This window comes from Myiozetetes cayanensis, unplaced genomic scaffold (genome assembly GCF_022539395.1).
Source record: "Myiozetetes cayanensis isolate MyiCay16 unplaced genomic scaffold, myiCay2020 scf13, whole genome shotgun sequence".
Classification (NCBI taxonomy): domain Eukaryota; kingdom Metazoa; phylum Chordata; class Aves; order Passeriformes; family Tyrannidae; genus Myiozetetes; species Myiozetetes cayanensis.
Window position 1 is genome coordinate 13,726,751 of NW_026086937.1, and position 12,215 is coordinate 13,738,965.

At 53.3% G+C, this 12,215-nt stretch overlaps 1 protein-coding gene across 4 annotated transcripts in view; it reads right to left on the minus strand.

Moving 5' to 3' along the window:
• The window catches only part of RUBCN (rubicon autophagy regulator), a 31,035-nt gene that overhangs the window by 7,308 nt on the left and 11,512 nt on the right, over nt 1–12,215 (minus strand). For 2 of the 4 annotated variants that reach the window (XM_050307840.1, XM_050307841.1), the window contains exons 3-14: nt 10,418–10,501; nt 9,320–9,479; nt 9,042–9,148; nt 8,341–8,481; nt 7,966–8,122; nt 7,196–7,738; nt 6,597–6,641; nt 4,630–4,725; nt 4,349–4,464; nt 3,662–3,863; nt 3,191–3,292; nt 2,338–2,412 (exon numbers count right to left, since the gene is read on the minus strand). In XM_050307840.1, the coding sequence (XP_050163797.1) occupies nt 2,338–2,412; nt 3,191–3,292; nt 3,662–3,863; nt 4,349–4,464; nt 4,630–4,725; nt 6,597–6,641; nt 7,196–7,738; nt 7,966–8,122; nt 8,341–8,481; nt 9,042–9,148; nt 9,320–9,479; nt 10,418–10,501 (1,828 nt within the window). The remainder of the gene's footprint in view (nt 1–2,337; nt 2,413–3,190; nt 3,293–3,661; nt 3,864–4,348; nt 4,465–4,629; nt 4,726–6,596; nt 6,642–7,195; nt 7,739–7,965; nt 8,123–8,340; nt 8,482–9,041; nt 9,149–9,319; nt 9,480–10,417; nt 10,502–12,215) is intronic. The other 2 variants (XM_050307842.1, XM_050307843.1) reach the window with 2 other exon arrangements.

Below are 12,215 nucleotides of genomic sequence, written 5' to 3' on the forward strand. Positions count from 1 at the left end.
TTAGCAAGAAGGGTTAGTAGCTCTCTACACACAGTATAGATGCTGGAGGGGATTAGCAGTGGGATGCAGAGCCCTTTTCTCTACTTGACTGCAAAACTCTTAAGATCAGACAGTGGCTGTGCCACAGCTTGTCAGTGACTGCACAGCCAGGGCTGGCAGCCTGTGCCCAGCAGTCCACAGACATGCCAACATCCCTGCGAAGAGCAGGGAGCCACAGGGCCAGCCCTCTGCAGAGGCCACAGACCCCCCCTCCAGAGAAGAGAGGGGTCCATGAAGAGGTGCAGGACACTGGGGTCCTGCTCCCTCCACCCCATTTATCAGTTCCCAAACAGCCCTGGGCTGCCCTGCAGCCTTGGGCACTCACCAGGAGCTTCACTACTCATGTTTCTTTCACTACAGCAGCTGTGAAAGATAGGGGATTCATCTCAAGAGTGGAAGAAACCTGGGACAGGAGACTTCCAGTAGCACACTACAGACAAAGGCAGGCAGAATCCCTGCTTTATTGCAGATAGACTCCCAGAAAAAGGAAGAGGGCATGCAAGGGGAAAGTACTACAGGTCAGGACAGAAGAGAGACCAATGCCACAACCTTCAGCCCAGCAGGTCTCCTGTTTTGTACCTCTGGGGAGCTCTAGGAATGGTCTGCAGTGACCATACCATCCCCAAACACAAGTCTGCAGCTTCCCCTGTCCCCGTGCCTGGCATGGGGAGGCACAGCTCAGGGTCCCTGCTCCTCTACCCCAAGCAGGTCGACTAACACAAACCTGCACAGAGCCCACATGATCCCAGCCTGCACACTGAGGCCAAGAGAATCACAGCCCAGCTGAACAAAGAGTGCCAACCCATCCCCAGCTTCCTTAAAAAGAGCAGGGCTGCCCTGGCAACAAGGGGAGCAAGCCTGCAAATTTACAGATTCAAACTTCTGGAATTCAGCATGGATGCCTGACCCTCATTGTTTGACATCCATTGCTAGAACAGGCACAGGGAAGCATCCCAATAAGCTAAGGAATCTGTTTATCTATGTCATGCAAACAGACTTCTAGCACAGAAAATAAAGAAATCAGGCAAACAGCCTCCTGACCATGTAGAGCACCAGCCAGGCACACTTGCCTGCTCTGTGCAGGAATGTGCCACATGGTCCTAGACTACGACGAACACGAGCCAAGAGCAGGGCACACGCAGCACAGTGTGGGCCAGGTGTTACAGGGAGGCAGAGCCAGCACACTCAGGCACTGACATGGTCTCAGGGATGAGAGGGAGACAAATCTGATCTTAGGCTCCCGCAGGAGCTAGCACTGGGATCCTGCCACCACTGGCTTCCCAACATTAACTGCAGACACTCCCCAAAAGCCTCGTTAGCTGCACAAAACATCTCTCCTGCCAATGTTATCACCAGGTAGGATTGTCTTAAGGAGGCTTGTGAACAGCCCCTAAACCCAAGGACATCACCCCAGACCCCACATGCCAGCTTCAGGCCAGCATGAGCCCCACTAGATTAAAGCCCTGCTCTGTGAACACAGCAGGGCTGACGGGGAAGCTCTGAGCACCAGCATCTCTGTCAGAAGCAATGTGCCAGTGCCAAACACCTGACAGGAGACATCAGCAACAGCCCAGCAGGCTGTTCCCTTGCTAAAGCAAACAGGGACCACGTGAAGGGTATTTAATATGGCCAGCAGACCAGAAGGATAACCTAGAAGTACTGTAAACAATAAAAACATTAAGCTAGACCTGGCTGCATGTGATCCCAGTGCCTAGGGCCAGCAGCATGAACAAAGTGCTTGTGCCCTGTCTGATCTTACTACTTCTCCCTCCAGGAATTCTTTTCCATCTGGAAGGATTCCACTCCAAGTCAAGTCTGAGCAAAGTGGGAAGGGCTGGCAGTGGTTCAGATTAGAGCTACGGCACAACAGCTCTGCCAACTCAAGCAGGATAATGTTCCCCAAGGCACCTGGATGGAGACCTGGTCCCATGCTGAAGAGGACTCTGCTCTCATCCAGCCCAGGCTCAGACTTCAGCACCTACAGAGCCACAAAGCTGTGCCATTACCCTGCCAAGCCCTACCCCAGGCAAAACAGGTCTTCACTGCAGCAAACACCTTTGATACATCCAAAATACTGCACAGTAAAGTGCTCTGGGGGATGGAGCCCACAACACTGATCCTCTGCCTCCTCTCTGCTCAATCCTGCCACAGCTCTTCTTGCTGACATCTGGATGATACCAGAACTAACTCACCGTTCCAAAACCAGGCAGATTTCTGGGAAGTGTGCATGTGCACACACACAGACCGCGCACACACACACACGCACACACGCGTGCCACAGGGAGCACTGCAGGGTACCTGAGAACAAGGAAGCCATTGACACTGAGAGGCCGTTCTTGGACATTTGAATCAGGTTAGATCCATCGTTACCATCTGTATAACACGGTGATGACAAAACAGTTGACTTCAGTGCTTCGGCCAGGCCAAAGAGAAAGGGCACAATACAAGAGCAGCACTCACACGAGGAGGGCCCAGAACTGAATTTGCAAACTCCTCCGTGGGCTTCAAAACCTCACCCAAAACCTTGCCCTCGTGGACTGTAAGGAGGGGCTTGCTGTTAATAGTCAAGGGATGAGAAGTTTAAAGCTGGAGACTGGACTGCTCCATCTTCTTTTTAAAGATGGAAGTACTGCTGAGAAGTAAGTCATCCACCTCGGAGGATGAATATGGCTCTGAAGGAAGGGGATACCCAGGGACTCAGACAGGTCTCCTGTGGGTGATAAGCTCAGCCACCCAAGCTGTCAGGAGCAGAGAATACAGGTCAGGATGTGACCAGCACCCACCACCCAAGAGGTAAGTGGTCAGAGCTATGGCTCCTTTTGCCTGGGGAGGAGAAGAGCGGGATGGCAGCTCTCCCATCTCTCTCTAGCTGTGACGGCCGTTACATGGACCAGGCAACGAAATGGAAACCACCTACCAGCCAGAGGCAAGAAATGCTACAGGGTTACAGGGGGTTTCGAAGGAAAGTCATGCCACCACATGAGGGAAACTGGTTGCTCTGCTTGTACTCAGAATTCAGCCATCTGTTTGGGAAAAGCCATCCCGAAGGCCAGAGGGACATGCTCTCCTTCAGTGGGACTGACCTCAATACAACCCCACAGAGGAGAAATCTGTCTCTATGCAAGAAGCCAACACAGCCAGTCCCTCCTACCTCGGATCTCGTACTCCTCCACATCCTCTGCAGAGCCAGAGTCAGAGAGCCGCATGGAGCCGTGGGAGCTGAACTGGGACCCGCTGTCTGTTGCCACAAGACCTGGGAGAAATGCGTCACAGCCAGGTCATCAGTGGAAGCAGCCTGGAGGGTCAGTGACTGCTATGGTAGAAGGGGATAGGTATGGCCAGGGAAGGGAGAGATGGAGCTCAAGGATGGAAAACACTATGGTTTTCAAATTCAAAATGAAATTACATTCCATAACTCAGTGCCAGCAGCACAAAAGTGTTATCAATGTGCAGCATGGGTCCCATATGGCCTTCAATAACAGCAGTTTCACAAATCTCTGCACCATCTTGGTAGCAATATGACTGTTTCCCAGGAATGGGCAGGAAGACAGGACGTTTAGGATAGGTAATGGACAGAAAACCCGCATCCCACAGGCTGATAAGCCCAAAACACATCACCCACTGTCTGAGCCCATCTCCTGGCAGGTAGGGAACCGACTGGTGCGGATCTGCTGGCGCCGAATGCGAATCTTTTGCTTAAGCTCCTGGATCTCCTTGTCACTGTCATCCTCCTCCTCCTCCTCCAGCTGCCGGCTCATCATGTTGCACTTCATCAGCTCAATGGCAGCGATCAGGGACTCCGAGATGCTGAAGTGGGCGTTCTCCTGCAAGGCAAAAGTAAAAAAGCATTCAAGGCTATACCATGGACAAACTAGGAAGACTTCAAAAAATCTTCCCCATCTATGACAGAAAAGAGCTTATTACTCATGGATGGTGATTGAAAGACCTTAATTCCTGTCAATCCCACAAAGTATGACTTCTATGAGGACCTAGAAAATAAAGCCTTCTTGGGCACCAAAATACTCACAAAACACAAGAGGCATCCTACAAAGAGGACGTGAAACACATCCACTCTGGGGGGTCAGCATGTCAGCCCTGAGGAGCCCTAACATGTTGCAAAGATGTTGTGTATATGCTGGACCGGCATATCCTGGCTGCCAGACACCACCAAGGAGCTCAATCTTGAACTTCTGTGCACAACTCTATAGCAGAAAATACCACGGCATTATCTACCCCACAGAGTGAGTATCCCTGAACCTGCAGGAAGATAGATTCTCCAATGCACACAGGCTGCTGCTGCTTCCCTCACCTTCTCCAGGTCTGCACAGCTGCCAAAGTCCTGCTCAGAGAGGTAGCTGATAAGGGACTGTCCTTCTGAGGGTCTCCTGAACATCCCTTCCCCCGAGCTCAGATACTGTCCAGAGTCTAGAAAAGCAAGAGACAAAGGTATGAGGGAAGGACCTGCTGCTATGTCCATGCTACCAAGCCCAGCCAGCATCCCACAAGCAGGTGCCAGCGGCTGAGGCCACCACAGCTGATGGAGGAACCTGACCAGGAGCAAGTGTCCCCACTGAGGCTGGCTGTACTCACCGTACTCCATGTAGAGGGAGCTGGGTGTGCTGAGTTCACTGCTCTGGGTGGAAGCAGAGACCGGCCCCCTCCCTCCAGCTGGATCGCCATGGGACTCTGGAAGGGAAGATGACACCAGGCACACCTCAGTATCCCAGAATCATCCAGCCATTGCACAGGGTGAAATGAAAGGGGCTCGGCATCACACACGCAGGCACAAATGGATAGAAACAAGGAGAGACAACTTCCTGCTCCATGCCACAGATGAGGACAAGCCCAGGAGAGGGCAAAACTAGAAGGGTGTTTCAGGCATTAGATAAGGGGAAAGAAGGAGAGAAGCTCATGAGGGCCACGGAGCAGTCGAGTCCCAAGCCTTTCCTCTCTTTACCCCCGAGTAGAGCGGGGGGACACAACAGGCTCCAGCAAGTGCCACTTGCCAGCCCCTTCTTCCTGCTGGGACATCTCTGAGGGAAGAGTTAACACCCGGAACAGAGAGTCAGGAAAGGATAGGAGGGTAAACCTCATCTAGTAGTTGACGGATCTGTGGGGCTCCCAGTCCTGCAAAACAGCCTTGACACCAGTGTGAGGGGGCACCTGAAGGACAAGCCAGGGTTTCCTGCACACAACCCTGGAGCCTGGATGCAGTGCTCAAGGTGACTTACACGGGCTGTGGGCAGGGCCCTGGCCCACACACACACTGTGGTGCAACTCCCTGCCAGACTGAGCCGGCAGAGACTGCCAGGAGCTGGCCTGACCGGAGACCAAGAACAGATGGTGCCCTATGGAGAGCCACGGCCCCAGGGAGCACCTGGACAGAGCAGCTGGGTGACAGAGGACTGCTGAAGGAGACTAAAAACACCCTGACTGGAATAGGACAGGAACAAACAGCTCTGGATATGGGGAAGGTGCCAGCTGACATCCTGAGCACAACAGAAGGGCAACCCTGTCCTCTCAGCCTCTTAATTCATTTTTGTTCCCAGTTTTGTGCTGTAATTCTGAAGTGGATGGAGGCTCCTGATCCCACCAATGTCAGCCTTCCCCTGCCAAGACCCTGAAGCAGCAGTCACCAGGACGGGGCCTGGGATCAACCCATCCCACAGACTGGGAGACAAAGGAGACCTGTCAGGGTGGGAGGCTCTCACAGCTTTTCACTGCAGCCTGGAGGGTGTCCTGCAGCCCCCTCAACACAGAAACCATCTCATGGGATGGATGCCTGGGGGAAGCCACAACAGAGCCTACTGTTGAAGGGTAAAGCAAGGCAGTGCTTGGCATCATCTCCTAGAGTGGGACACAGGGTTGGGCACATCTGAGTGTCCACCACCCCCAGGGAGGAGCCTTCCCAGCCAAGGAACCTTTGGCACCCAGATGTGAACTTGACAAACCCAGTGCCACTGCTCAACACATGCAAGACAAAACAGCCCATTTTTTTTGAGCTGCTGACTCCTGCATGTGGGGCACAGGGATGTCAGCACCCAGCACCTCTGCTTAGGGGAAAACCTGCCCTGAGTCCAGAAGAGCATCTGGGAGTCCCAGCTGTGGATGCATACACAGCTGGAACTCAGCCAACATCAAACGCCCCTGCGCCACAGATCTGCTAAATCAAAGGAAAAATAAAATGTTCAAGCCCATGCCTGTTTAGCTGCCAGCCCTTATTTTCTGGGTGAGAGATGAAACTTCTCCTCGCTTCCAAGGCAGTGGGTGGAGGGAAGGGCAGGGGATGCAGCTCAGGGACTCGGTGGCCAGCACTCCCTAATGCCATGCAGGGGAACTGCAGGCACACGTCTGGGTCTGGTCCACTGCTCCCAAAACCCAAGCTGGGATCTTCAGTCAAGTCACATGCATAAACATGACCACACTTCAAAGCATCAGCTGGGACACAGCAAAGAAAAATTTTTTTTGGTTTTCTAAATGGACACTAATGGTTTGATGGCAATCCTGAACTTGATGCAATGATCACTAATGAAGGGCTGTTATACTGGCTCCCAAACCTGCCACTGGATCTTCTATTATAATGGTGATATCCCTGAGGCCTCCTGGGCAGACAGAGGAGGAGAAGGGCAGCGTTAAGAGAGAGAAAACAGAGACAGATGGGTTACTACTCAGCAAGGCCCTCCACTTATCCCATGAAGGTAGCACCAGTGAAAGAGACTCCCTCAAACATCCCACTCTCCCCATCCCCATGTATTCACCCACTCAGGAGCACAGGAGGACTCAGAAGGTTACCAGTGGGACGACATCCTACAAGTAGGATGAGCCCAGCCCACTGCCTTGCCACAGCCCCATGCCCCAGCCCAGCAAGGCCAGTGGGGAAGCAGGACAGCTAATGCCACAGCACTGCTGCCACTTTCTAAGATTTTTTTGGCAAAAGCTGCCCATACTAGTAACAGTCCGGCCCAGGGCATTCTGGGAAGGGACATGTCAGCCCACCATTCCAGGGTGGAGCAGTTAAGCTAAGGGAAAAGACCAAATTTCCCAACCACTTGCCCACTGCTCCTCTCCCCAGTCTGAGCTATGGAGTCAAAAGGGGTAGCCAGCATCAGCCTCCCAGTACCGCCCAAAAGCCATCCCAGAAAAGCTGTCCCATTACCGTGCAACTTCCCCGAAGTCACGTTGGTGTCGGAGTGGGAGCGCACATGGCTCTTCTTGAGGATGCCCTGTGGAGCTGACGACTGTCCCTCCGAGAAGCTGGACCGTCGCAACAGGCTCAGGCCCCTGCTTCCACCTCCGCTTGCCCCCTGCTCCCCCAGGGATGATACTGAGTCCAGCTTCTGGGAGCTGCTGGAGGAGAAGAGTTTGGAGCTACTGCTCTTGGAGCTGTTGGTGCTGGCACTGCTGCATGCCCGGCCCCGGCGTCCCAAGTTCCCAATGGCCAGGTATTCCGGCCCATCATTAACATCACTCTGAGGATCATCCTGACTCCCCGTCCAAGTATCCTCGCCCTGGCTGGTGGTGCTCGAACTCATCTCGCTGGCTGGAGAGAAGGGGTCTTTGGGTGAGGGGGTCTGGGTGACAGAGCCAGGCTGCTCCAGAGTGGACCTGCCCTCGCTGAAGGAGGAGGACCGAGTGGACAGGCAGCACTCCTGGGGCTGGCTGGAGCTGGAGCTGACAAAGGAGCTCGCTGGTCTCCTGTCTGGACAGAGGCAGAAGTATGATGTCACACACTGTGACACAAGCAGACCACAAGCAATAAACTTGTAGCTGCACACTAGCATGCCCGCCCACCACAGGCAAAGGCCAGGGATCTCCCTGCCATCAGAGGTAGAGGTCTCCTCACAGACATCCACCACAGTGAAGAGCTCATAAAAAGGTAAGGTCTTTTCTGCGCCTGCCCTGAGCTCCCCAGCCCACCCTTAGTACCAGAGAGGCCAGAGGAGGCTGGATGGTGGAGGCTGGAGGAGGAACCAACGCAGCGCTGCTGGGTGCAGCTGGCAGCGGGGATGTACGGGGACGCAGGGAGGGCTGTCAGGCTCTGACTCTTGGTCACTGGAGACGGATTGTCACTCCCCCTGGTAAGCTGAAGAGATGTGGAATCATTAATAAATCAACACCTATGGGGCTACATGTCAAAGGAGCAGCAACAGAAGGGGATCGACCTGCGAGTGCCTGGTTATCAGCCAGCACAGGATGCAGCAGCCCTGGGCACAGGAGGATGGGGAGGGAAAAACACAGCAGCACAGAAGGGAAGCAGCTCTTAGTTAGCAGCTACAGGACAGGCTCCTGTTGGGAAATTACCAGGCTCTCAGTGAAATGATCCAGGCAGCCCAGTGCTCCAGGCAGACGGCTCTCGTGTCCCTCAGCGTTGTGGTCACTCATCTCTCTTGTCTCAGCAGAAGGGTCTGACGTGCACAGGGATGGCAGTGACGTTCCGGCCAGCTGAAAGAACACAGCCCCCATTTAACCAAGTCTCATTAATTGCTCTCCTCTAGGGAGCTCTGTGCAAAGAAAGCAGCCGCTGTTCCCCTCCTCTGGAGAGGGGCAGCTGGTGCAGGGCTGTACAGTGGGTCTCTGGTATAAACAGCAGGAGTGGACACCCAGGCGTTGCTTGTCCCCTCAGAGGGTGACTGTCTCTCATGACCAGGCAGCTCTGCATGCTGGCCCTGAAGCCTGGGACTGTTGGAGAGGGCTTTAGAGGTGCCTCTTACAAGGAACTGGTCCTCAGGTCCCCTACTCAAACCCTGGGTGCCAGCCTCAACCAAGGTTCCCCACTACAGGCCCTACAAAGCCATCCCGCTCACCCTGACCTCTGCCAAGTCACTCAGGCAGCACAAGGACCAGTTCCTTGCTCTCCTCCCATCCTGGAGCAACTTTTGCTACTTCCAACTCCAGTCCCTTGTCCAAGAGCTCCGTGTGCCTTGAATGTGACCTTTCAGGAGAAGCCACAGCCAGCTAGCATCTGGGGAGAGTCAGATGTAAAATCTGGGACCTCAACTCACCATGGAGGTATCAATCTGAGCCAGAAGCCTGGGGTTGTTCTGCTCAACAGCTTCCAGGCACTGCAGCATGGCCGTGACGTGGGCGTCACTGAGCAGGAAGGCAGTGTCTGGGGAGAGAGAAATGCTGCTCAGGGGAGTCCCTCTCACCCACGTGCTTTGACACACCAGTTGCTCACATGCAAACCAACTTCTCTGCTGTCCCCTCTCACCCCCACACAGCTTGGAACCACCACCAATTGGATATTTTCCTAAGAAGGAAAAGGCCCATTTCTCTTTACCTGCATAGAACTTCCTGATGTACTGCCGGTTCCCCAGGAGCGGCCTCAGCTGTGCCGACAGGCAGTGGCACTGCAGGCTGTGCTGCAGCCACAGCTGCGCAATGGCCTGGTCCCCTGGGCCCTCTGGGTCACACTGGCCGCTCTCCTGCAGGCTGATGAACTGGAAAGAGACATCAGGCACAGGTTAAGGCATGCAGGGGCAAGCAGGTGAGCAGAGCTTGTTCTACCACATGGCTTTGGTCCTCTTGATAACAGCAGCTTTGTCACCGTCAGCGGGAAGGAGGACATGTCCCAGCAGCTCCCCAAACACCAGGGAGGCAAAAGCACCAGGCAGGAACAACGCTTCAAAGGTCAACCAGTGACCAAAGTCCTCCGACAGCCACCAGCACAACGAATTTCTCCTGTACACTCTCCCACTCCTGTTCTGCCTCTGACCTGGAGGGACCCCACACTCCCAAATCCAACCTGACCCTGGTGGTGACGGTCATGTTCTTGCTGACACATTAACTCAGGAACATTATGACAATACCTGAGCTGCTGCAGCTTGAAGAGCTGGACTGGAGTCACAGCCCACATCCCCCCAGCAGCAAGATAGACACAGGGATTACCAGTGGTCAGCCCTTTGTGCCCACCCATGGCAGGGATCATGGATGTCAGCATGGGGCAGCCACACACCAGGAGCATCCCTATGTGCCAGTGGTTGGCAGAAGTCTGGGATGGGAGAATAAATGCATGGTGAAGCCACAACCCAGAAACGGGACAGCCCAGACCGTTAGAGGTTTGCACAGATGCATGAATCACCCCTGCTTACACACAAGCACTGCTTGTGCCAGTTCCCTTGGTGATGCCCGCTGCACCCGGCCCAGCCGAGCTGGAGACTGGCCTGGGGGAAATAAGCAGCCGATTGTCTCAGCCCAAGCCACACTGAGTTCCCAGGACACGGTTTGTACCCAAAGACACGGCTGATTCAGCCTCCACAAGCCCTGGAGCCACTTTACCCACAACAGCCAAGGCACCGCTACCCAACTGGTGAGGCTCACAGCCCAGCTGCCACCTTCCCTCCCTCTGGGCACACCAGGCCACCCCACCAGAACCCACCTTCTCCAGGTGATGAGCAGAGCTGGGACTCAGCCAGCGAATGTCCTTCACAAACTGCCAGTAATCCTTCTGTCTGCAGCACACCTGCCCGGGACAGGGACAGTTAGGTACCACATCCCATGTCCCAGCTAAATGACAACATTCCCTGTTAGCCCCTTGCTGCCATAGAGGATGTGCTGCCTGCCTCAGCTTTATTCAAACAATGATATTTTTTTCCTTCTTAGTTATTCTTCCTGTTAGAGAGGAACTGCAGTAGAGTTGCTGTTTTCCTCACCACCCTATTGGGTGTAAACACAGACCCAAAAAGTCTCTCTTCAACAAAAAACTGATTATTTTTGCTTCCATCTCTATTTCCTCTTTCACAAGCAACAGAGAAATGGCTTCTGTTTTGTGGTTTATTTGGTTTGGCAGCAGGGGGGGAGTAGTTTGGTTTTTTAAGACTACAAAACTAACCCAGCAATTTTAGTTCTCTGGACTGAATAGGGCTTTCTGGACAAATAAACTCAATCAAAATTTAAAAATGTCTAACCCCAGTTCTCTTAACATCTACACAGCGATTTTTTCAACTTTTCCTTTTATTCCTAGTTGTAAGCAAAAAAGTTGCCAAGAAAATAATGAGCGAAAGGAAATGTCTTGCTGGAGCAACTACGAGAAAACTGCTGTTAGGAAGCCTCCCTTTGCATCTCTGAAAGCTTGATTAGTGTCACACATGCCCAAGCAGTGGAGACATTCCTGAGTGGAAGATCTGTAAACGCAACAGCACTGAGGAAGGTAACACACATCCTGCTTTCCATGTCTGGCATGAACTGTTACCAATATCAGACATGTATAAACCATTTATTTCCTGAAGCCTATTAATAGCAAATCTATCAGAAGGAGCACTGCACTCCTCACATGGAAAAGGTAGCATCTCTCTCTTATGATCTCCCAGAGGTCCCTGGTCCACACCACTGGGGACTAACAGGAACAGAGCAGCACCATAACAAGTGCTGGCTGCAAACTTAATAAATCCAGCCAGCAAAGCTCCCTGGTGGAACAACCTGACAACTTGGCTCTTCCTGGAGGTTTATTAGCTTGGGTGCAGCACTGCAGAGGTGCAGTTTTCCTGACCCTGGACCCAACTGGCCCATGCAAGCTGCCTGGAGCGCCTCTGCTCCGCTCCCTTCTCTCTGTGTGGCAGAGCCATGGATGGGAAGTCTGTCCTTGGGCATCTCCTGCAGCCTCGCTTCAGCTTTCCCCTGTAAATTAATTGTGCTGGTAATTGCAAGCTGAAAGGGAGATCTTCCGGCCTCTGCACACAAGTGAGAAAGAGAAATTCTTCCAGGCAGCCATGAAAAGGGGAAAGGCTGAGTGAGCAACTGCAGGCACAACAAGAGCCTGGAAAGAGTGATCCCATTCACGCAGGGGGCGGGTTTGGCTGCCAGCTCCTGTTACTAACACAGCTAACCAGAAACAGTAATGATATGAGGTTTCTCTTGCCAGACCTCACTGGGGACTTGTCCAAGTGCAGATGATATGGGGCTGACTCATTGCAAATGCAATTTAATTGTTTGGCTGCAGCAGGAGGAAAGGAGAGAGGAGTGGCCCCAGCACAGGGGGTACATGTACTTAGAAAAACCATATTGAAGGTAGATGAGATAGAAACAACGTGCACCCGAGTCTCTCTGACAACCACAGCACTTGCCAGGCAAGCTCAGTCATTGCTTGGATCATTTCCCGCACTGCTACAAGCACTGTACCCACTCTGTGCTATGAGCACAGAAGTAGCTGCAGCAGACAGGACTGCCCCACGTGCTTG